The 26,035-nt window shown below is 41.7% G+C and overlaps 1 protein-coding gene across 7 annotated transcripts in view; it reads right to left on the bottom strand.

The window, feature by feature from the left end:
• Positions 1-360: 360 nt before the first annotated feature.
• The window catches only part of LIMA1 (LIM domain and actin binding 1), a 41,520-nt gene continuing 15,845 nt past the window's right edge, over positions 361-26,035 (bottom strand). For 4 of the 7 annotated variants that reach the window (XM_037883843.2, XM_037883845.2, XM_043533169.1 and 1 more), the window contains 8 exons: positions 25,449-25,907; positions 16,565-16,673; positions 14,547-14,701; positions 11,445-11,552; positions 9,202-9,259; positions 7,201-7,316; positions 3,161-3,294; positions 361-2,660 (listed from right to left, as the gene is read on the bottom strand). In XM_037883843.2, the coding sequence (XP_037739771.1) occupies positions 1,637-2,660; positions 3,161-3,294; positions 7,201-7,316; positions 9,202-9,259; positions 11,445-11,552; positions 14,547-14,701; positions 16,565-16,673; positions 25,449-25,907 (2,163 nt within the window). In that variant the 3' untranslated portion in view covers positions 361-1,636. The remainder of the gene's footprint in view (positions 2,661-3,160; positions 3,295-7,200; positions 7,317-9,201; positions 9,260-11,444; positions 11,553-14,546; positions 14,702-16,564; positions 16,674-25,448; positions 25,908-26,035) is intronic. The other 3 variants (XM_043533171.1, XM_043533172.1, XM_043533170.1) reach the window with 1 other exon arrangement.

The raw sequence follows: 26,035 nt of genomic DNA on the forward strand, positions 1-26,035 counted from the left end.
TTAGTCTGTATTCGCAAAAAGGAAAAGGAGTACTTGTGGCACCTTAGCGACTAACCAATTTATTTGAGCATAAGCTTTTGTGAGCTACAGCTCACTTCATCGGATGCATTCAGTGGAAATGAAAGGGTTAAACAAGTTTGTCCCTCTGATCTGTCCTGTTTTTTAATCCCTGTTCCAGGAGCATGTGTATTGCCATTTGCCAAATTGGCTAGAGTGGTCCAACAGTGTCACCTAGTGGTATGAAAATCACATTATGAAGACTTCAACTCTCCAGCAACTCATCCTTCTCAACCAAGGTCATTTTATATACTGCCCGATTGCAGTTAAAACAAAAACATGAATTAGGCTTCAGCCTTAGAGTTCAAAGTAAATGACAAAGCTTTATTGAATAAAAATGTTTCATACTTAGCAAGATTGGAAGAAAGTAGAATATTTTACACCTCTATAAAAATATAGTTGACTAATTCTCACAGTACAGAGAATAAACTACTGTAGGAATAAACCCTTCCCCCCATTCAAATTATTATTTGTAAAATAAATCCTGTCAAATTTAAAAATGTACTAAAAGCTTTGCTAGAAACCAGTCCCAAGAAAGAATCCCACTGTTTGTCTAGTTCTCTTAGATTTTGTATGTGTAAGTCTCACAGTTGTAACTATTAAAAAAAGATCTCTGGCAGTTTGGTACAAGTAGGGTTTAATAACTGTCAAAAGGCCTTACAAAAGTTATTTGCAGTTTTAAGTGAATCAGAAGAGGGAATAAAATCTAAAAGTAGAAAAAAAGTCACCTCAGAAAATGCACATGGAATGCAAGAGTAATGCCCTGCAGTCTCCTGTGAAAGGGGTGGCTTGTCTTCAAGAGTACCATCAGTCATCATTGGGTTTGATCTGCACTACTATTCCAGCAAGGGGCACACTGGTGCATTAGCCAGCCAGAGGGCTGTACTACCTCTTAATTCCAGTTTAGAATTAGTCGTGTATACAGGAGAGCAGAGTGCAAAGAAAGAAGTTTTCCACTCATCAAGAGCAAGCAAATAAAAAGAATTACATTGCATTCTGTGTACTTAATATATTTTAGTTGCTAGATATGAAGCACAAAGACAATTAGCGTTTTCATGAGGAAAACATCCCAGCTGTGCCCTTTACACGTATTAAAGTGCATTCAGTCACCATTTTTGAAGCAGGCCTGCAAATCCCTTTAGAATTGGTCCCTAAGCACTGCAGTAGCATTCATAGTGGTAATAATAGTGTATTACAGAAAGTGTTTAATACCACCTTTGGGAGTACAGTGGAATCCTGCAAACTACTGTTACTGGAATAAGTGCCAAAGCACAAAAAGGATAAAATACAACAATGACCAGGGTATAGAATAGAGCTGTGTTCTCATGCTGTAAATTGTGATTACCTGATGTAGGAACAGCTGTCCCACACCAAGGGATCACACATTTCCATACAGCTAGATATGATCTTTGCAGGTTTCTAGTGTACTTTTCTACCTCATATCTGTACATTCTATTGTTCCCTAATGTGTCAATGTGCAGTATAGCATCACTTTCACAGAGGGCAGCTGCTTGTTAAAAGCTAATACACCAATTTAAGGCCCAGCACCTTGCAGCAAGTTTTCTAGTGAAAGACTAATTTATTCTTCATCTTCATCCTCTTCCTCATAGTAACGATTCCTCTTGATCTGTTCTTCCACAGACAAATCTTCCACATCTTCACCTTCCCAGAACACGTCATCTTTGGATTTGCTGTTCTGGCTAGGGGATAATTCCTTAGCAGTGACCATGTTCGATAAGCTGATACGTTTAGGAGAGTTGGAGTCAAATATTTCTTCATTTGGAGATGGCTGCTGCACGGTGGCATTTTCTTCATCATCTGTCTCCATACCCACCTGACCATTCTGTATCCAGTTTTCTTCCCTGTCTGCCTTGATATCAGGTACTTCCCTTCCTCTTTCTTCCTCCAGTTCTTTATTCTTCTCTTGAGTGTTCTGGATGTTCCCATTCTCAGCTTTTTTTCCCTTTTGCTTTCTTTCCATCACTGCCTCACTCTCTAGTTCTTCACTTTGTTTGAACATGACCCTGTCTGCTTTGGAAGGAGAAGATACATTCTCTGTTTTATGGCCCTTAACAGACATTGTTCTAAATGAGGCTGCTACTGTAAATGGACGACTTCTTTCCTTCAGTGAGGATGTTCTTCGTAGTTTTCTGAGATCCAGGTCCACATCCTCCTGCACATCTGGCTTTGACACCTCATCTTCTGGGGGCCACTTTGGCTTAAATACTTTGATACCCTCTTCCAATGCACTTCCTTGACTACCTAGCTCTGATGGAGGTGGCCATGCAATCCTCAGTTTTTTTGTTTCTGCTGGTTTCTCTTCCCTTCCAGGCAAAGCTGCAACTTTTGCTTCCATGCTAGCTGCAAGAACTCCCACCTTTGCAATTGGGGCATCCTCTACTCCTGGACTTTGAGGGCCTTCTATTGTATTTTCAGTGTGGGCAGATTTCTCCAGGGACTCTTCGTTCTCAGTTTTGCTTACCCATAGTTCCTTGTGCTGTTTGTGCCCAAAACCTTCATCATAGTTGCCTTTGGATTTAAAGAGCTGATTGAAGTGAGGCTTGCAATAAATATTCCCACGTAGAGATGCATATGTTCCAAGACTGTTCAAGAAAACAAAATGTTAGCACTCCACATGTCTCTCAATCAGTTGCAGATTAAGGCCCTAATTTTAGCTAGGTCACTGAAAAACTTGGCATTAAACATGTCTTCAAAGTTTTTAGAAAAGCAAGTTTTACAGTGTGTTGACCCGGTGTCACCAGAGGGAAGGTCCTACCCAATATAAAAAGGCATTTCTATGGGTTTTCCTCCTAAGTGCTTAAATATCTTTACAGCAGGTAGGAATTATCCCCATTTTACAGATAGGAAAACTAGTATAGAAAATTCAAGTGACATGTCTAAGGTCATGTAGCAAGTTAGCAGCAGAGCTGGGAGTACAACTGGACTCCCAGGCCCTTGCTCAATCAACTAGACTACAGCTGCCTTCCTCACAGTAGATGAATATTTGCACAGTATCGTATTCCGCTTCCTGTTATGTTTTAGGAAGGTTGAATTTCCTTCTAAAAGACTGACACTAATAAACCTCACCCTCGGCACAGATTACCTGAGTTTGCTATTGCAATGTGAACAGCGGAAGCAGCTGATATGAAACACCTGCTGGTTGGCAAAGAGACGTTCCATTGGGTACACTGTCTTCTGACATGCAACACAGGTTTCCTTCACTGGCAGCTGAAACTTCTAAGGGAAGAAAAGAAGGCTTCTGAACTGGATAAGACCTAGTGGGTGAGGAGACTTGACTTGGGTTTTGTCCAAGACTTCCAGAGTTCTCAAACAACTTACTTAATATTTAATAATTAGCAGTTCTGAAGGTAGTTCCTAGAGTGACCCCCTGTACCCTAGTTGAGTGAAGCAGACCTATTACAGGCTCATTGCCTTAGTTTGATAGCAAGAGCCTATCCTGCATTCTCCCTCTCTGCTCCCTTATCACCTAAACCTCTGAGATGAAACAGTAGTCAAGAATGGACAGTGGAAGTGTTAAAATTCTCACATGGGTCATAAAGAAAGCTCTGTCAAGCCATTCCCAAGAGACTGAGTACATCTACACTGAAACTGAACACCTGCAACTGGCCTGGGTCAGCTGACTTGGGCTCAAGGGCTATAAATTTTTAGTGTAGACATTCAGGTTCAGGCTGGAGTCCAAGCTCTGGGACCTCGTGAGAGGGGAAAGGTCCCAGAGCCTGGGCTCCTGCTTGAGCCCAAATGCCTACACTGAAATGTTACAGCTCTGTAGCCTGAGCCCTGCAAGCTAGAGTCAGCTGACAAAGGCCAGCCACAGGTGTTTAATTGCAGTGTAAACCATACCTTGTATGTCCTGTCCTATCCTCTCTGCCTCAAGCCTGCTGATAGGGAAAGATGAGGAAGTGGGGAAAATACAAAAGGGGATAAGTTTAAAAGAAACAGTGGGATGAACAGCAATACGAGAAGCTCAGTGGGGGGAACAAGTAATGAGAAGGCCAAATAAGCCGGGGGGGGGGGGGTGAAGGGGGGTGGAGAGAGAAGAAGAGAAGAGGATGACAGGAGGGGAACAATTTGCTCAAAGGTTTAGGCTGAATAAGTTTTACTAAATGCTTATGGCTTTAGGAATGAAGGCGGCTCACTTGGGCAACTTTCAATACAAACTGATTAAGCCAGCAATTTATTCCTACAGCCGGCTTTTAGAAAGTTAGTCTCAGTAGTTCAGGGCAGCAAGAAATGTATCTAACCCCACATGAAAAATTTCAGAGCTCTAGCAAAGGCACTAGCTACACTCAGCTTTTAGGGATTTGCAGTTTCACTAAAATTAAAGTTACACAACAGATAACTAAAGTTAACCCTGATGTTGACATACTAGTAACAGTGCATGTACTGCATAAAAGGCAACATCCCATAAGTTAAGAAATGTCTTAAGGATAAACCCAAAACTAGTAAATATTAAGTGTCAGCATTGTGCTACTTGGGAATAACCTCAGAACGTGTGTCCTGACAGCATCAGGGAGGTGATATTCTATGTCCACCAAAGAGGTCACCTGATGCTCCTTACTCCTTAACACACCTGCTAGCGGTGACTTAACATGGAAGCTTAATAAAAAGAGGAAATGGCATATTGACTATCCAGACAAAAAGCTGGCCCTTCTGGACTGACCCAATTGCAACAGCTTTTCTAGCAATAGAATAGAAAGTTACCTAGGTCCTGTGTCAAAGGGGTACAGAAAATCATATTTAGATACTGTCAACTTTGTTGCAAAGGCATATTCTACTATAAGTTTATTAAAAGCCTTTAAGAGAAGGATATGATGGTTAAGGGATACGGAAGCAGGAAGTGCAACATCATAGGAGACAGTTACAGGGGGTGGTGACTAGTTTGTATTTTAAATAAAATGATGACATGGTTAAGAACTGAAGGTTATGATAGATGAGGATCAGGTTGCTGAACAGAGCCAGCTGATTTAAACTGGTTTCTCACAACTTTAATGTTGCACATAATTAGGTAGTTTGCTATATATTATTTCTAGTCTAATGCACTTAGATTGTAGAGAGATGAGAACTTTAAAAATAAACTTTGATATTAGGTATTTGAAATGACACTAAGGGCCTAATCCATACTGAGAGCTTGTAAGAAACCTCAAAAAACTCCCAGAGACTCATGTGATTTATTTATTTTTGAGAGGGAACTTCAAGGCACTGACCTTTTGCACCAATGTTCTCACCTTTGTGTGAGTCAGTGCAATCTCTAACACATGCCATTGACGTTTACTAGCCCAGACAAAGATCTACTCACCCACCCTTGCCACAAAAAGGAACAAGGCATTACTAACTTGCTTACCAATAAAAAAAAGTTACCCTCCTTCCAAAGACAGCATAAGTGCAAGGCTGCACTGCATAGTGCTAGCATGTGTTATTGCAATACATGTCCCCATCTAAGAGGAGGAACTTACATGGGTATACAGTGACCCCGTTTGTCTGCTGTAGAGATGGTTTTTGGGGTGCATAGAGAAAAATTTCCTTTCTGGGCATTACTATACATAGCTACTACAGGAGGAGGGTGAAGCCCAGTTAATAAAAAAAGGAGAACTGGAGAAATAGCCGAGAGTTGAGCTCACATTAGAAGGGAAGCAGAAGGCAGGAGTAGAGATTAGGAACCAGGAACAGGAAACAGAAGCTGGAAGAGAAATAGGAACCTTACATGAAATCAGCAGCATCTGGGGTATTCTCTAAAACCTGCAGCAACAACTATTAATGAAGGTAGAGATCTGAGATCCAAGCTGGGTTTTATCGTGTGAACAGGATGCAGATTCTTTTGAAATAAGCACAAAGAACCATAAACTTAAAGGATAAGTAGCTTACATATGAACACACTGGAATACCTTCTAAATTATACAATCCTAAAGGCATTTTTGCCATCTCAAATTTTGCGCATACAGCACCTTTCAGAAGAGGTGCTCACAGCATTGTGATAAATCTTGCTATCTTCTTAAATAAAATAAGTATTATACCTACCCCTCTTTTACAGATGGGGAAAAAAAAATGCAGAGTGGTGAAGTGATGTGCCCAAGAGTAATATAGGAGTCTGTGGCAGAGCAGAGATAAGACTTCCTATTTGAGATAGCACGTGTGAAGAGGATGCACCTCACATCACGTTACTGAGATATCATTAAAGTGCCCATCTCAAAGTATCTGCGTGCCTCGAAGTGAGAAAACGATCCCTGTCCAAAAATTCTCCATTGCTTCCTCAGCTACAGTTATATTGGGGTTGTTCTTGCCTGTTTATATCCCAGAAAGTCACAAGCAGGTCTACAGCCATCACTACTGAACGAAGTCTTGGCTAAAGAGAGGAGTAGCGTACTGGGCTCTAAAGGTGATAAAACTTGGACTCATCCTGATCTCCAATGGAAGGGAATTTCACATCTAAGGGCTTGCCTCTGAGAATGCCAGGACTCCAGCTCCGAGGACTTGTACACTGAGATCCCTCAACTATGAATACCTACTTGATTGCAGCTGCTATCATGGTTGAGGAGAGGAAGGCAGACAGCCAGGCCCCAGGATGGGCTTTAAAGATTAGCATCAGGACCTACATGAAAATCTCTAGGAACTCTGACTTAAGAAAAGCCCAGAGCTTGTCAATGCAAGACCTACATCCAGACTTCTGTACTCAGAACTTCTCCTCCCATCAAGAAGCAAATTACTGGTCCCTTACTGTGACTGGAACAGCACCCCTATAACAGTATGGCAGCTGTCAGCAGGCAACTCACAAACTCCATCTTTGAAGAACTAAATTACAATTGTGTGGAGATGCTTTTCCATTCAGAACTCAAAACCCTGTGCCGAGCACTGGGCAAAGTTCCTTTATACCAGTCTCTTTTCTGTCAGGAGTTAGTTCCAGCATGAGTTTTTTGAGAAGATGTCAAAATAAAGACTTTACCATAGAGCAAAGCTGTGAGTTTAAGAGCTCTCTGCTGAAGAAAGTTCGGATATTCGTGGATCAATAGCATAAAATCCCCTGGGAGTGCAAACACAGATTCATAGGCTGGATTGAGTCTGTGTTACAATCAGATTTACTTAAGTATTAATTGTTGCTAGTGCTTAGGAAATAAATAGCTATTGTACCTTTATTACTTTTGGTGGAGAGGGGTCAGTCTGGTTGGCTGGTTTGGAATCAGAGCTCTGCTGTTTTGCGTAGACACGTCTCTTGGCTTCAGTCTCACTCTGCGAGTTTAGTTCAACTGGGAGGGGAAGGACAGTTCTGTTAAACTCATTTTTAAAAACCACGAGAAACTCCTAGGAAGTTCAGTCTGATAAGACCACGTAGCAATTTTGTCAGAGAAAGGCTTAAAGGTCTATCTGTTCCTAAACATCTATGACTAAACCATTAGTGCCAGAGCAAGCAAATATATTTACTCATCTTTTTCCTGCACTGAAATTATCAAATGATTGAGTGGCTGTGTTGAGGAAATGAGATAGGTGCCAGCTTCTCAGTATGCACTAACCTCGTTTCTGGGAAATATGGCTCCAGTTTACTAAATATGTTAAGCACATGCCTAAAGTTAAGCTTAAAGTCAATGGGCTATAAACATGTATTTAAGTACCTTTGGAAGGCACTTTAGTCAATAAATATACTAGAAGTAGCTGATTGTAGCCAACAGATTAGCCACTGCTTGCTGTATTTGGCCCTGGAACACTAGGTCCAAATGGTGGGAGAACTGCACTGCTGGGGTTAAATTTAAACCCTTTATAAAGCAAGCATTAAAGCGGTCTCAGTACTACAGTTACAAACCAGTTTATAAATCTGAAAAAAATTCCCGGATCTTGAGCTGGGCTGAGGTTTTAGCACAAGATTTTTATTGGAAAAATCCCAAGAATCTGAAGGGGTTGCTAGTGTTGAATTAGGATTGTTGTTTTGAATACCGTAATCTTTACAAACATTTTAAAAAACCACAGAGTCCCAATTTTATTCAAATTTTATGAATAAGATCTGTTTCTTTTGGGCTATCATATGACAAGTTTCATAATCGTACTGGAATGGTTTTCTTCCTGACTGCAGGAAAAAAAAAAATATGAGTCAACAGTGTACCCTTGTTGCCAAGAGGCCAATGGCATTTTGGGATGTATAAGTAGGGGCACAGCCAGCAGATCGAGGGACGTGATCGTTCCCCTCTATTCGACATTGGTGAGGCCTCATCTGGAGTCCTGTGTCCAGTTTTGGGCCCCACACTACAAGAAGGATGTGGAAAAATTGGAGAGAGTCCAGCAGAGGGCAACAAAAACGATTAGGGGTCTGGAACACATGACTTATGAGGAGAGGCTGAGGGAACTGGGATTGTTTAGTCTGCAGAAGAGAAAAATGAGGGGGGATTTGATAGCTGCTTTCAACTACCTGAGAGGTGGTTCCAAAGAGGATGGTTCTAGACTATTCTCAGTGGTAGAAGAGGACAGGACAAGGAGTAATGGTCTCAAGTTGCAGTGGGGGAGGTTTAGGTTGGATATTAGGAAAAACTTTTTCACTAGGAGGGTGGTGAAACACTGGAATGCGTTACCTAGGGAGGTGGTGGAATCTCCTTCCTTAGAAGTTTTTAAGGTCAGGCTTGACAAAGCCCTGGCTGGGATGATTTAATTGGGGATTGCTCCTGCTTTGAGCAGGGGGTTGGACTAGATGACCTCCTGAGGTCCCTTCCAACCCTTATATTCTATGATTCTAGGATAATCAGCAAATTCTACAGCCAATTTCTATACCACTGGAAATGGGAGTTTATAAGACAAGGCTGACCATTACAGGGCCATGAACAAATGTCCATTTTAACCAAACAACTGGCTTATATGTGCTACAAAATTGCAAGAAGGTGCCTAGATAATGTAAGTGGGCTTCCATTACGTGTGTTAGGATCAGAGTTCTTATGCTCAGATTGGATTTCATCTAACTTTAGCTTTAGGAAGCAGTCTTGACCAGCATATACCTTTGATTAAATGGGAAGCCTGATGCTTCTTCCTCCAGAAGCTATGGGTTCTAAGGGCTAACTGATCTTGACATAAGCATGGCATACAAGTAGACAGTGCCAACACATCCTGCCATCCACTTGCCCACTCTATTGGGCTAGGAGAATGAGTGCTTACTGGTGCCATCTTCAGAAAGATTGGAGTGGAAACCCAGACTCTTCTCACTGAAGAAAACCTGCAAAAGAAATGTTATAATGTGAACCATATGAAAGTCAGCTGGGCTCACCAGCTAACAGACTCAAAATTTATAAATGGATAATCCCGGCATGAGTAGCAAAATAATGGGCAATTAATAGAACAATAAAACAGAAAAGCCTGTTTATTAGCCAGTGTCCAACCTAAGCTAAGAACTTCTCAACGATGCTAGCACTGGCTACAAAACATTTTCTGGATTTCTCACCTTCTTCAGGGCCTCCCTTGCTGCCACTTCTTGAGTAGTCAAGGATACATAGGAGCCTAAGTGACTTTTGATTTTGAAAATTTCCCCCTAAAACTACAAGCTGTGATGTAGAAGAAACATGCTTGGTCTGTCTTCTACATCGTTCTTTAGAAAAGGATTGATTTACAAATTTCACTGTTTAATGCCTTCTGCTCGACTCACACATACTAATTCTCTGAAGTACAAGATTCTTTCATTAACAGAACTGTTGACACAGCCTATTATAACTTGTTTCAGGTACAGAATAATTTATGTACCAGGTGAAATGCCCAATGCAGGTTCTAGAAGGCTATTTTAACCTGGTTCTATCTATATATTAAATAAAATATAGCTTGACTATACTTAAACATTGAGGAACTAAGAGATTAACAGCAGAACTTCACTAATTCACACTAAGGACTGAAAGACCCATTGCAAAGGATTGCACTTTGGAAATTAATGAGGAAGCAAACAAACAAGTCCAGATAACATACTTTGTTCATTTGACTAGTTTAATTTTAATGATACTTCCTAATAAGCATTCCACAGTTTACTTTGTGCCCATAACAAAGATCACTTCTAACCACTCTGTTACTGAGTCTTTGGGATGTGCAGCATGAGGGAAGCAGTGGTTTTTTGCACTTGAAGTATGAGTGAGTGTACAAGTAAGCGAGGTTCTGCTTAACATTTCTTTTTCTCTAGAAATTTCTGCCAGTTAATAGGTGTGCCCTGGACAGGGACACTAGATTTATCCTGCAGTGATGTCAAAGTGACCATCCTACTACCACACAACAGTCTATTCAATGTAGGTTCTTACACTGTGCACTTATTCCAAATCAAGTCGGTCACTAAAGGACTGCCTATAAATTAAAGTAACTTCACTCTAGGAGCTAGCAGAGAGAGGGTTTTATTCAAACCTTCCATTCAACAGTAGAAAGGTGAACTGAAAGAGAGAAACTGCTTTTATTTAATAGGTTTCCTTTTAAGAGGCTCCCCTTGATGGCTGCTTTCCCACCCCACAACAAGCTAAAATGTGAAGACTTGCTCAGTTCCCAGCAAGAAGCTGAAAGCAACAGTCTGGCTGCCTGCCGAGGGAGGTCCAGAAAGGTTTAAAAGCCCCCCCCAGCATTAGGCTGCCACGTGGTCAGAAAGCTTGTAATGCACAGTATTTGAATTATTATTGTTTGGCTACTTTTATTCCCTTCTGCCATCCCCCAATTTAAGTCACAGATGCCCCGAGACTTTGTTTTGTTGTGTGAATAAGGGAACAGTAATAATATGTTTATTTTAAAACTAAGTTTAAACAGCAGGAACAAAAAAGCTAATCAGGTTGCCAGTTACATTAACCAAGATCTGGCAACTCTGTGGCAGTGACCCACTTTCAATTCATTGTCACCCAGTACTTTGCACTTACACATCTTCTCTCGTCTGAGGCTCCCCAAGCACCTTACCAGAAATTTAACACCTGCAAGGTGTTTTCCACCCATTTTACAGATGGGGAAAAGTGGCACAGAAGAGTATAGTGGCTTGCCTAAAGGTCACTCAGGGAATGGCAGAGTCAGAAATAAGACTCAGGAGGCTCCACTTCTTCCTCCCATGTTCTTAATATGCCATCATTATGAAATTCAAGGATTCTGCCACACCAAGAACATTTACCATATCTGACTATAAGTGCAACCCCGTCTAGATAAAGTTATAAAAAATAGCTAGATATTCTGCATACAAAAGGACTTTTTATTTTGATTCTTATAAATTAAGATTTCTCTTGCCTGTTTGTAATTACCAGCCTAAATTCTGATCATCTCAAAATCATGAGTCCCACAGCATGCAGATAATTTGTATCAGCCAACACAGCTCAATTTCCAGATGCCTGTTGTATGTCCTCAAGCAGTTCCATTTCAAGGAGAGTTCTTGATCCTCAATCAATATGAGCGCATCTTACCTTATCCCCATCCTGATGGGAAATGGAGTCCTCAGGACTTGGAGGCACATTCTCCTTCTGCTCAGATTTGTAACTCTTGATTTCACTGTCACTGGCTTGAATCTCATTCTATAAAACAAAGGAACTAAGTGTTGACATTCTTTTTCCCTTAAAGTGAGAGAGCTTTCTACGTGTCTTCTTAAAGAAGTCTTGTGAATACTATGTCCTGTAACACACAGCTGATGACTAAAGGGAAGAGGACAAAGGAGTCTACAAATATTTGATGGGTGAAATACACCAAGGAGGGAGAGGAAATACAGGATAAAGGGAGTATAACTTTTATTCCATGCCATCATCACAGTATCAAAAATACCTTTCCACCAAGAACCAACCAATTTTTTCCTTAAAACCAACTTCTCTCTTTCTTTCTTTCTTGTTGTCACTCCGAATAATTCCACACTTTCCCTTACCTGAAATGCTGCCCCATGTTTTATTTTATTTAGGTCATAAGCACTTCAGGGCAAGGAACATGCATTATTCTCTAATGCTCTATGAAAGTGAGTTCTGCCCTAGTTTCAGTACATGTCAACCAGCCAGGTGACGAACTGGAACTTCATCTTTCTCAAAGTTTGTCTCATTTCAGGAATGTTTTATAGAAAAACATAAATTTTCTATTTTCAATTTTTCAACTAAAAAACCACAGAGAAACCTCATGCTTCTTTTGCCCATCAGTCAGTAGACTCTGTGGCAATGCAAGGCTCATGCCTTTCATGAGACAGCCTTTCTGTAGCAGGGGAAAGAAGCTGCCAAGCATCAGCAGCATATTGGACATCAAAAGGCCTTAAAAAATAGTGACCGGGGGGGAGGGGGGGGAGATAGCTCAGTGGTTTGAGCATTGGCCTGCTAAACCCAGGGTTGTGAGTTCAATCCTTGAGGGGGCCATTTAGGGATGTGGGGCAAAAACTGCGGATTGGTCCTGCTTTGAGCAGGGGGGTGGACTAGAAGGGACTTCAGGAGGTCATCTAGTCCAACCCCCTGCTCAAACCCTGATAACCCTGATATCTATGATATGCTAGTACCTATCTTTTTGAACCTCAGTGTTTAATATGACAGGTCTTTAAATATAATAAGTAATGAGTATTCCTTGCAGTGTTCTGAAGGGATTATGCTATCACACTTACAACCGAAGAAAACATACAGCATACTTAGGGCATGTCTACACTGGCACTTTACAGCGCTGCAACTTTCTCACTCAGGGGTGAGAAAAAACACCCTGCTGAGCACAGCAAGTTTCAGCGCTGTAAAGCGCCAGTATAGACAGTGCACCAGTGCTGGTAGCTGCGCCCCTCGTGGAGGTGTTTTAAGGGTGCTGGGAAAGCTCTCCCTCAGCCCTCTGCTGTGACTGCACAAGCCATGTTACAGTGCTGCTGCAGCAGAGCTTTAACGTTGCCAGTGTAGACAAGCCCTTAGTCCTGATCAGGTGCTGTCTACACAAGAGACAACTCTCAAAAGAGTTCTCTCTCCAAAAAGGTTTCAGAGTAACAGCCGTGTTAGTCTGTATTCGCAAAAAGAAAAGGAGTACTTGTGGCACCTTAGAGACTAACCAATTTATTTGAGCATGAGCTTTCGTGAGCTACAGCATCCGATAAAGTGAGCTGTAGCTCACGAAAGCTCATGCTCAAATAAATTAGTTAGTCTCTAAGGTGCCACAAGTCCTCCTTTTCTTATTGCTGTAGCTGTAGCCATTTGCACCCACATTTAGCTACAATCAATGTTAAGAGGCCACGATAGAATCCTGCTGGGAGTGACTGAGGGTGATAATCTATATAGCATAGGCTCAGCCAGCAGGGGCGTTCAAAGAAGCTCTGCTCACACTGGGACACCAAGCCAGGCTATTGTTCCAGCTGGTGTGGTTTGGACTTCGCTGTGAACAAAACCTAAAGGAGCCCACTTGTTAAACTGGTTGGCTGCTGGCTTCTTGGGAATGGTTTAGTCAGTGAACTCGAGCCTTCTCGGTTACAAACTGGAAAAGGCAATTTAGCAAACTGAATGTAACACAGAGAAGCATGATCTAAAATCTGCTATTAGCAGTTAAGCAGATTTGTTACATTGGCTGCAATTATTTTCAGCTCATGCCGTTAAGTTTACTTCAATTACTGCCCAAGGGCTTGAGAATTAGACCCACACTGCATATGGCAGAGAGAAATCCCTTCAGCTTGGGCCGGGGTGTTCCAGCAGCAAGATTCAAAATGTATCTCTAGATATAGACACTTCTAAGAACCACAAGCACTTCCCAAGATTAACTTGGAGACTCTTCAACACTGGGGGCCAAAATCACCAGTCTAGTTTTTCTACCTAGAATATGGTCATCCACTTGGAACGTATGGCTAGAAAGGACACAAGATCAACAAAAGCCTCTAACATTAAAAAAAGCTGATAGTTCCAATTGACACACCCCTTCTTTCTGGCGCATAAGCTTAGACTCTTGCCGTTTCTTTAGCTACAATGCAGTAGCTTCTCATTTCCTGTTCAGTTATCTGGCCAACGAGGACAGCTCAGATCTTTGTAATAGCACAGGTAAGAAAAAACAGGCTGAGTTCATACGAATAGATGAGAAGAGGGATGTGAAGAGGAATGGTTGCAAAGGGGAAGATGGCTGGTTATAAAGCACAGGAGCAGAGTATCAGGAGATCTGAACTCTATTGTATCACCTTGGGTAAGTCACTTCACCTCACTTTCCCCAAACCTCACTTTCCCCTAAACCACAGGAGGGTCATAAGATTACATTTCATTAGTGTTTTTAAAGCATGCAGAGATCCTCAGATACAGAGTGCTACAGACATGCAGAAAAAGAAAAGATGCCAGTTGCATTTCCAAGAAAGGTATGCAGACAGAAAGTATCAAGATTATTTCAGGAAGGGGCAAGTACACATCTCTTGCTGCAGTTCTCAATTCTTCAGAGCAGAAGACAGCTTTTAATTCCAAGTGAGACAATGAATACTCTGTTCTCAAACATGAGAACATTACATTTTAATAGCCTAGTTTCCATCAGAACCATTTACTGGCCTCAGGGCTACACCAATATGACACCCGCTACTTCACAGATAGAACAGACAGACGCACCATGTGGCCTGAGGAGCTGCCTTGCTTGGAAACAGCTGCTTGGTATTTTGCCATTCTATCCTTTATTGAAGTTTCTGTTAGGGGAGGCATCTCCAGGTTTCTTCTAGTCTCTGGCTTGTCTGGGCTGAATGTTGGAGAGCTACACACCAGGTGATCTGGAACAAGGAGGTTATATGGTTAGAATAACCTTATAAGTGAAGCACTGAACAGTAAAATCTTCTGTTCAAAGAGATTCAGGTCTTTTTGTCCTCCACTCTCAAAACACACAGGAATCCCGAACTTGAGAGGTGTTCTATGCCATGGCTTATGCTACACCAGGGGGACCAGTCTATCCCAGCAAATACAACTGAATACGAAAAGCAGCACCTCAAAGTGCAGTTAACATCTGCTTTGGCACAATCCAGCCAGTAAACTCCTCAGCAGTAAAGACAGTAAAAACAATCTGTACTTGGAAGAATATAGAGGCATTATCAAGCAGATAGCAGGTGAGAAGTGCTGAGGAGAACAAATGGGTTCAATTATATTTAACCCAGAGAAGAATGGTAATGCAAGACTGTTCATTACACCAATAATGTACCCAGGGTTTTTTTGGGAATGTGATGGAGGAAGAGAAGGGAAGGCACATAGGGTTATTTAAAAAAAAATAAAACCAAAAAAACCAAGTAAAAGCTTAACCCTACACTACTAACAAATCCCCAAATATACCACTTACATGGTGTCTTCCATCTGAAGATCTCAAAGCAAAACACTTCATAAACAACTAAACCTAATTTCATATCATGCTGCCAAGATAGGCAGGAGCTATCCATTTTACAGAGCAGGAGATGGAAGAACAGAGATTAGGCATTTTGTCCAAAGCCACAGTGGTAGATCTGTTAATACTACCCAGATCTCTTAACTCCCAGTGCTCTGTCACAGATTACCAAGTCATCCTTTCTGCACATCAGTTCACCACTATCTTACAGTCTTTATTTTAGACAGGGAAAAGATTTAAGGGCCCAGCACCTCTGATTATTCAACTACCTCGCTTCCCAGTTAAGGTCCACTTACATAATAGTTTTGACCACGACGTGAAGAACTAGAAATGAAGAGACCTTTCGCTAACTAACCCAGCCTCAAATGAAAATTTCATTTTAATTTAGAAGGCACAATGTTTTAATAGGGTGTACACTGGTAAGAATTGGTACCTTTCATTGCTCTCTCTAGCCTGGCTCAGATAAGGGTATTGTTTACAGCATTAGGAAGTAAAGTTCAATGCTAGCCATAGGCTGGAAACATAGGTGTTGCATTTAAAGCTATTGTTCTAACAAAAGCTGTTTGAAGATACCTGTACAATACAAGGTAGTGCTCATCAGTCAAGAATTCCATAGCAGGTGTATAACTTTTGGAGGGATTTAAAGCAACAACATGAAGAATTTCACACTACTGGGTCACAAGGGAAATACTGGCAGGCAGGGAATTAGGGACAAGAGTATTTATTTCTCTGGTTTCTAAATTAAGCTGCTTCTTCTGGTAGAAAATAAAAAGTACCATCTAATAGAAAATGGGACTAGGAATCAAGAGATATGGCTTCTATTAGCTCTGCTATGAAGTTTTTTCTCCCATGCTTCAGTTTCTCTGTAGGATCCCAGAGAAAGATACAGGGTGCAAGGATATTATGTAAAAAAAAAAATTTAGTTTATTAGTGTTGATAAATATCATCATCAATAATTCCTAGTTCTTATCTAGCACTTATCAGTAGACGTCAAAACACTTTACAAAGGAGGTCAGTATCATTATTTCCATTTTACAGTCTTGCAACTTGCCCAAGGTCACCCAGCAGGAGAGTGGCAGAGTAGGGGATAAGAACCCAGCTCCTTTTAGTCCCAGTCCTGTGCTCAAGGGCCACACTGCCTTGAGCCTCAGATGGAAGGCGTTCTGTCTCCTTCCTCTGTCAGACAACATTATTCCCCTCCTGTTACATGCACAAAAGGGAGTTGTTTTAATGCACAGGCCCAAATGGCTCGAGACTAATCAACCTGAAGCATTATGGCTCCTCTCTCCAGAGCAGATGTCAAGGTCCTCTGAAGAGAAGCTGTTTTCAGAGATTCTCCTGCTACCTGCAGTCCTACTCTGGTCCCGAAAAATCTGTAAGACAAAAACCCACCTATGAGGTGTTTGGACAAGGCAGAGATTGTTGTGCATAATCCTTTAAGATGCATAGGTGTCTCTAGCAAATCTCCTTTACTGGACTAAACAAATCTAGCACATGACGTCCTATTTAAGCAATATCAAGTTTGGTCACAGGATACCTACCTCTCCAGACATATCCACAGATGCCTTTTGATTGTGAAAGACAACTAGAATGCCACGTTAGATATCCACAACATATCCTACAAGCTAGATGTCCAGGGAAGGAGATATATAAGCACTCATACCAGTTTATAAATTAACAGTTTACAAGCTCAGTAACAATCGTTTCATCAAGATATGAAATTAAGAGAGCAATAGATGTTAAGATACCAATACATCAGCATTACCATTCAGTAACTACAAAGGAGAACAAAAACTTTAGCTTATGACTACAGTTACATTTGATAGCAGTCAATAAGTACAACCTATCAGAGTCAGACTGACCCCCAAATTAGGTCTGGTAGTCAGGCTGACACTTCAATAGGTTGGTGCTAGACAGAAATAGCCTCAGATCTCCAGGATAAACCACCAACCACATGGTTGTGACGCTCTATATAAATCCACGGTACACCCACACCTGGAATACCATGTGCAGATCTGGTTGCTCCGTCTCAAAAAAATGATTAGAATTGGAAAAAGTGCAGAGAAGGGCAACAACAACAACAAAAAAAAAAAAGATGAGGGGTATGGAACAAGTTCCATTTGAGGAGAGATTAAAAAGACTGGGACTTTTCAGTTTAAAAAAAAAAGAGACGACTAAGGGGGGGACAGGAGAGAGGTCTATAAAAATCCTGAATGGTGTGGAGAAAGCGAATAAGGAAGTGTTATTTACCCTTTCACATAATACAAGAACCGGGGGTCACCCAGTGAAATTAATAGGCAACAGGTTTAAGACAAACAAAAGGAAGTACTTAGTCACACAACTCAGTGTCGGCCTGTGAAACTCACTGCCACGGGATGTTGTGAAGGCCAAAACTATAACTGGGTTCAAAAAAAAAAAATTAAATAAGTTCCTGGAGGATAGGTCCATCAATGACAATTAGCCAAGATGGTAAAGGATGCAACCCCATGCTCTGGCTGTCCCTAAGCCTGACTGCCAGACGCGAGGATAGGATGACAAGATGGATCACTCAATTACTTACTGCCTTGTTCATTCTGAAGCATCCAACATTGACCACTGTTAGAAGACAGATACTGAGCTAGATGGACCATCGATCTGACCCAGTATGGCCATTCTTATGCCGGGGTGTTTTGTACTAGCAGCAGACACAGATGCTCTGGTCAGTTCCTTCAGATTTGATACATATTTGCTCCAATCAACCCTCAAATGGCTCCCTATACAACTTTTTAGTGCACAATAAAAAAAAATCCAACAATTATAGAAATAAGTTTCAACAGCTCCTCTGAATGCTCTGTCGTGTGCAGAGTTTAGTTTGCCTACACCAAAATTGGATGTTTTCACAGCTGAAAGTCAACCTATAAAAACAGCACGAGGTGATGAGAGCGCTCTTCTCCCCAGGAAGAGTTAAGTCTCAGAGCCCACTGGAAATTGAGGGGGTGCGGGGGCGGGGATTTGGCAAGACACTCCAACCACACATTTCTTTTCCTGCTTCCAACAAGTTTCTCATTTTGCTGGTCACCAAACTGATAGAAATTCCAGTTTTATACTTACAGAGCTGTACTGTAAGATAATCCCTGTGAAAAATCAGGCCTCTTTAGCACATAGAACAGAGGAACTTTACCAGGAAAGGAAAACGCAGTTGGAAAAATCCCTTGTTTTCCATTAGCAAGGTTAGAAATTTTATATTTCTATAGTTTAGGAAATTGGTAATGTTTCTTACTGGAAAAGCATTTTATTGACACAAATCTTTTCCTTCTGGTGAAGGTACTGATAGATGCACCCAAGTGGAGCCTACACACTTCTAGGAATTTGCAGACTCCTCAGTCATCTCCAAGATTTGCTTGCACATTCCTGTTGAGTTCCACCACCACACTGAGCCAACACTCTGAAGTGCTTGAAACCCTACAGTTTGGGATTAAAGTACAGACAACAGTTTCTCTTTTCTCCCAGTACATGGAACAGAGTATTTTAGGCTGAGATTTTTGGGAGAGTGCTGCTAATGGAACAGTGCTAAGGGGCGGTGGTAAGGGAGAAGGTAAACTTCAGATGTATTAGCCCATTGAAAGATCCTACTAGCATAAATCTGGAGACATATCTGACATCTACTTTGCAATGTTAAACACAAAGTTCATGCTTCTTTATACTGGGTGTGGTTGGCAGAAAGGAAGGTGGAACAAACAAGTTCTTACAACGGCACAGTATGACCCAGGAAGAAAGTTTAATTGGTCAGGTAAGTGCATCTGGAAATACGAAAGAATAGTAGCTCTCTCTTAAACCAGAAGCTCTCAGCTATATCATAGAATCATAGAATATCAGGGTTGGAAGGGACCCCAGAAGGTCATCTAGTCCAACCCCCTGCTCAAAGCAGGACCAAGTCCCAGTTAAATCATCCCAGCCAGGGCTTTGTCAAGCCTGACCTTAAAAACCTCTAAGGAAGGAGATTCTAAATCTAAATCTAAATCTATATAACTAAATCTTGTGAGTATCTGGATTCCATTCTCATTTAGATGACAAACAGTCCTATCTAAGAACAGAGATGCATACATCTAGAAGCTTGCCTGAGTTCCTTAAGGAGCGGTTTCCTCCTCCTCTCTCTCCTCCCCACATCCCCCATCCTCCTTCCTGCCAGCAGACTGGAACTAATTTGAACAAACTTTCCCTGAAATCTTCACTCAGAGATTATGTAGACTAAACACATCAACAGAAATAAAATAAAAAGCTAAAATTTCCTGAAGCTTAAGGTAATATTCTTTCATGATGCTTTTAAACCAGATTGGGCAAAATACTCCCAAGTGTTGTAATTCATTCCATTATGCATGAAAGCACACTGTACTGGCTATCCTATCAACCAAAGCAAAACCTGGTCACAGCCCACAAGGAGCTTACAATTTAGAGACATGTGCTAAAGAAACTATGGTTCTGGTTAGCAGGGAGTTGAGGGATTCAAAGTTTGAGAGGTCTAGTCCTTTCTTTTGTTCATGAGAACAAATGTCTCATGCCATCATGAGAACAAATGGACACTAGTTATAGGGCAAAAAGAAAAGGAGTACTTGTGGCACCTTAGAGACTAACCAATTTATTTGAGCATAAGCTTTCGTGAGCTACAGCTCGCTTCATCGGATGCATACTGTGGAAGGTGTAGAAGATCTTTTTATACACACAAAGCATGAAAAAATACCTCCCCCCACCCCACTCTCCTGCTGGTAATAGCTTATCTAAAGTGATCACTCTCCTTACAACGTGTATGATAATCAAGGTGGGCCGTTTCCAGCACAAATGCAGGGGTTTACCAAGAACGTCTGAGGAACTGGGGGGGCGGGGGGGGGGGGGGGGGGTTAGGAAAAAACAAGGGGAAATAGGTTACCTTGCATAATGACTTAGTTACTCCCAGTCTCTATTCAAGCCTAAGTTAATTGTATCCAATTTGCAAATGAATTCCAATTCAGCAGTCTCTCCCTGGAGTCTGGATTTGAAGTTTTTCCGTTGTAATATCGCAACTTTCATGTATGTAATCGCGTGACCAGAGAAATTGAAGTGTTCTCCCACTGGTTTTTGAACGTTATAATTCTTGACATCTGATTTGTGTCCATTTATTCTTTTATGTAGAGACTGTCCAGTTTGACCAATGTACATGGCAGAGGGGCATTGCTGGCACATGACGGCATATATCACATTGGTGGATGTGCAGGTGAACGAGCCTCTGATAGTGTGGCTGATGTTATTAGGCCCTGTGATGGTGTCCCCTGAATAGATATGTGGGCACAGTTGGCAACGGGCTTTGTTGCCAGGGTAGGTTCCTGGGTTAGTGGTTCTGTTGTGTGGTATGTGGTTGCTGGTGAGTATTCGCTTCAGGTTGGGGGGCTGTCTGTAGGCAAGGACTGGTCTGTCTCCCAAGATTTGTGAGAGTGTTGGGTCATCCTTCAGGTTGTAGATCCTTAATAATGCGTTGGAGGGGTTTTAGTTGGGGGCTGAAGGTGACGGCTAGTGGCGTTCTGTTATTTTCTTTGTTAGGCCTGTCCTGTAGTAGGTGACTTATGGGAACTCTTCTGGCTCTATCAATCTGTTTCTTCACTTCCGCAGGTGGGTATTGTAGTTGTAAGAATGCTTGATAGAGATCTTGTAGGTGTTTGTCTCTGTCTGAGGGGTTGGAGCAAATGCGGTTGTATCGCAGAGCTTGGCTGTAGACGATGGATCGTGTGGTGTGGTCAGGGTGAAAGCTGGAGGCATGTAGGTAGGAATAGCGGTCAGTAGGTTTCCGGTATAGGGTGGTCTTTATGTGACCATCGTTTATTAGCACTGTAGTGTCCAGGAAGTGGATCTCTTGTGTGGACTGGACCAGGCTGAGGTTGATGGTGGGATGGAAATTGTTGAAATCATGATGGAATTCCTCAAGGGCTTCTTTTCCATGGGTCCAGATGATGAAGATGTCATCAATATAGCGCAAGTAGAGTAGGGGCATTAGGGAACGAGAGCTGAGGAAGCGTTGTTCTAAATCAGCCATAAAAATGTTGGCATACTGTGGGGCCATGCGGGTACCCATAGCAGTGCCGCTGATTGAAGGTATACATTGTCCCCAAATGTAAAATAGTTATGGGTAAGGACAAAGTCACAAAGTTCAGCCACCAGGTTAGCCGTGACATTATCGGGGATAGTGTTCTTGACGGCTTGTAGTCCATCTTTGTGTGGAATGTTGGTGTAGAGGGCTTCTACATCCATAGTGGCCAGGATGGTGTTATCAGGAAGATCACCGATGGACTGTAGTTTCCTCAGGAAGTCAGTGGTGTCTCGAAGGTAACTGGGAGTGCTGGTAGCATAGGGCCTGAGGAGGGAGTCTACATAGCCAGACAATCCAGCTGTCAGGGTGCCAATGCCTGAGATGATAGGGTGCCCAGGATTTCCAGGTTTATGGATCTTGGGTAGTAGATTACCAACAGGAGAGTGGGTTTGTGGGGGGGGGGGGGAAGACCTGGATTTATGCTGGAAATGGCCCAACTTGATTATCATACACATTGTAAGGAGAGTGATCACTTTATCTAAACTATTACCAGCAGGAGAGTGGGGTGGGGGGAGGTATTTTTTCATGCTTTGTGTGTATAAAAAGATCTTCTACACCTTCCACAGTATGCATCCGATGAAGTGAGCTGTAGCTCACGAAAGCTTATGCTCAAATAAATTGGTTAGTCTCTAAGGTGCCACAAGTACTCCTTTTCTTTTTGCGAATACAGACTAACACGGCTGTTACTCTGAAACCTAGTTATAGGGCAGTAAGTTTATAATAGAGGGAAATACCGCTTTACTCGGTATATCGTCAAACTGGAATTCACTGCAGCAGGAAATCAGACTCAAATACTGGAAGTAGACCATGTCATGACTGTAGCTATGCAGTAACATAACAAGTCTACTGAAGTCTCAAGCCAATCACCTCCTCAGCCCTCCCCAACAATTGTACATATGTATTTGGGGGGGAGGGAGGAAGGACTGGGGAGGAATACCTTCACCTGAAGGATCAAGTATTGACTACTTGGAGGGAAGATACCTAACTGATTAGCTAATGATCCGATTCTGTAAGGCACTTGCCACAAACTTGCTGTGACACCTTGGGCAAAGTACTATACTTTGCTGCACCTCAGTTTCCCCATCTGTAAAATGGGGTATGCAAAAACCCCCCAAAAAACACAAAAAACCCACCAATCTCTGGGAAGCCCCAGGTTCTTGGATGAAAGATTCTGTAAGTGCAGCGCTGCCATTCCATTTGGTCTTTTGCCAAACAACTCATCTTGCTTTAGGCAAACCATGCCTAATTTATATAGCACCATAAGAATAAAAGTCACTGCATAGTAGATTAACAGCGCCAAAAAGAATAAGTTTCTGCCTCAAAACAACAGAAAGGGACGATTGTATCTTAATGCTTAGATGGGATGTTTTAGGTTATGCTCCCCCTGACTTTCTTCTATTACTTGCGCTTGTGTGCCTTATTTGATGTGAGTCACTGGGACACTCTGAAGTATCTTTGAAATTGCCAAAGACTTAAGACTTTAGAACCAACAAGTAATAAAGGAAAGCTGGTCTTTTGCTTCAGGCATCACTTTGAGTCCCACACCCTCTTCTCAGGCAGGCTGCTACTGATGTGCTTAGAAGTACTTTCTTCCCAAAGGTGTAATAAAAATTTGTCTTGCTTCTGAGATTCAGAAGCTGGATCAAAATCTGAATAGAAAAGAAGAACTGGGCTCGTACAGGCAGTGCGGCATCCCTGGGCAAAATTTAATCCAGCCATTTTTTGGTTGTTTTGAGAGTCTGGATAGTTTTGTTTCTACAAACAGATGCAGGTGAGGACATAAGGGGCAGAGACAGTCAGAAGCATCAATTTAGAAGCTATCCATGTTGAATTACAGAACGCAGCACATTGCACTTTGTAACTACCTAGACTTGTGCTGCTTCTCCAATTGTTCCCTACTTGAATGCAACTAAAGTATATTCCTATGCTGCATGACACAATCTGCATATCATCACCCTCAAACCCCTTAAAATTTCCAGGGCCAGAAAACTTACAGTAGTGCTTTTCAGTTGCAACAAAGGCCTTTCCCCTTCATTTTAAAAAACTTAGGCATTTTACTTGATAAGTTGGATTGAGGGGAAAAAATGCACGTGCAAAATGAATTCTGAGTGGGCAGAGTTGGAATTTAAGGGAAGAATCCCTCAAAGTTTCAGGACTTGCTGTGACAGTATTTCAAATAACTTATCTATGACATACAGTTACCAATTCCAGCTGTTGAAGATGAGTAGTTTGGTCAGCTCAAAAACACTTCCTTCCCCCCATGCTCAGATACAGTTACTCAAGTTTGCCTGGAAAACTGGTACTTTCCTGTGGAGTTTTCATGTGCTCTGGGAACTTGTGCCCCTGAGATTGAATTCCTGAGAAGAAATCTCCAAAGTCACACCTTGCTACTGCTCCTTGTAATTAGCAAAAAGAAAAGGAGTACTTGTGGCACCTTAGAGACTAACCAATTTATTTGAGCATAAGCTTTCGTGAGCTACAGCTCACTTCATCGATGACGTGAGCTGTAGCTCACGAAAGCTTATGCTCAAATAAATTGGTTAGTCTCTAAGGTACCACAAGTACTCCTTTTCTTTTTGCGAATACAGACTAACACGGCTGCTACTCTGAAACTTGTAATTAGCACTGTACGGATGGAGTCAATAGCAAAGGCAGCTCTTAAAAACATTAATGAAGACTAAGAACTCAGATTTAAACAGTTACTGTGAGAAACCGTTTTTAATGCCTATATTCAGCCTAACCCAAAGATTCTGTCCCCCAAGACCCCCATTTATTTAATATCTAAAGTAAATATCTTCCCTGTCCAAGATTTTGCTTTGTTTTACTGAATGATCTAATAAAACCATCCGGAGTAAAACAAAGCCAGAAATATAAGGAATTATGGGAAAACTGGAGAATCCACCAGCATCAAGGCCCCAGGACTCTGTTGTAAGTCACTGGCATATGCAACTCATTTTCTAGTTAAGCAATTCTCCCTGGGGACAAAATCTGCAGTCCACATGCAGGATCAAATTTCATGAGCAATTGTAGGAAAATGCAAGCCCTGTGCGTTTGCAAGTCAAAACTAGCAAAGGCGTGAGCTTGTCTAGCTATTTTCCCTGAGAGAGGATTTTCTCTGATAGGAAACATTTATTAAGATACACAGATGAGAGGATAGCAAAAAGGAGATGGAGTTTCAGCTCAGTACACTATACAGTGAGCCCTTAGACTTTTCCTGTAGCTTTGGCAGACCTTCCTGTCCCACAGCAGCGGGTGTTAAGCTATTCACAAAGGGAGCTTAATAGTTTTGTGTTTTTTTTTTTTTACAACTAACGTTTAAATGACTCACTGCTCAGTGCCCACAGGAGAAATTAAGAAGCAGTCAGCCCCACCTTGCTCAAAAAAACAAAAAAAAAAATTACTCAAATACCAGTCCATTCTGTATTTTCAATTGGATCCAACCAAAAATGAGAGAAATAATCTATCCATCCCAGATTAACATGTTAAAAGAAGAATTCACTGCTATTGTGGAACTGCAACGCAGAGTCGCAAAAAGAAAAGGAGTACTTGTGGCACCTTGGTTAGTCTCTAAGGTGCCACAAGTACTCCTTTTCTTTTTGTGGATACAGACTAACACGGCTGCTACTCTGAAACAGAGTTGGTGAGTCGAGGTGAGTGAGGTAATATATGTTATTGGCCCAACTTCTGTTGGTGAGACACAAGCTTTGAAGCCCTGTGTAAGCTCAAAAACTTGTCTCTCTCAGCAACAGAAGTTGGTCCAATAATAAAAAAATAAAATAAAATAAAAAAGATATTACCTCACCCATCTTGTCTCTCTAATATCCTAGGACCAACACAGTTACAAGATTGCATACATGGAGAGTCAGCGACATCCATAGAGTGTTCAGCTCTTTAGCACCAATCACTTCAAGATACATTTTTCAGCTTCGGTAATAAAACAAAACTGCCATTTGTACAGTTAATAGCTCTGAACCACCCCCTGCAGAGAGTTTTCAGATGCCAAGGAGACAGTTAATTTTTAGCCTCTTAAGGTCTGAAGTTATACAATCCTTACCTTTGTCTGAGTTGCTTCGCCCTTCTCAAACATCATCTTTAGTTTGTTTAGTGGGATGCTATATTTCTCTATCTTCCCTGATGAGTCCGGGTTTTCACTGGCCTCAGGTTTGCCTACTTGTCTGGATTCTCTTACACAATTTTCCATTTTATCACTCTCCAATGAGTGGATCTTAGACTCCTTGCTGTCAACACTTGGATATTTCAATTGGCCAAAGGCTCCAGAAGGCGATCGGAGTTGAGATCTAGTATAGACCCTTGATGTTTGGTCAGTTTCTGCTTCAGAAGCAGTGTTGGTTTCTACTCCAACACTGGGGCTGGCAACCTTCTGCCTAACCTCAGTACAGTTGCTTTGTAGGGTTTCCGTCCCAGACTGTGTTCCCAATATTGGATTCTCCCACTTCTTCTTTAACACACTCAGAGTCCCCCTTTTAAAATGAGGGGGAAGATTTTCTGTGTTCTAAAAACAACAAGAAGTTAATGCCAGTCAAACTGCCTGATGAAGCATTAAAGCACTTCTTTTCTGTACAAAAGGAAGCAAAGACTCAGTGCTGATCTTAGCCTGCTGCTCTTTCAGACAGCTGTGAA

The sequence above is a fragment of the Chelonia mydas genome, chromosome 20 (genome assembly GCF_015237465.2).
Source record: "Chelonia mydas isolate rCheMyd1 chromosome 20, rCheMyd1.pri.v2, whole genome shotgun sequence".
Lineage (NCBI taxonomy): Eukaryota > Metazoa > Chordata > Testudines > Cheloniidae > Chelonia > Chelonia mydas.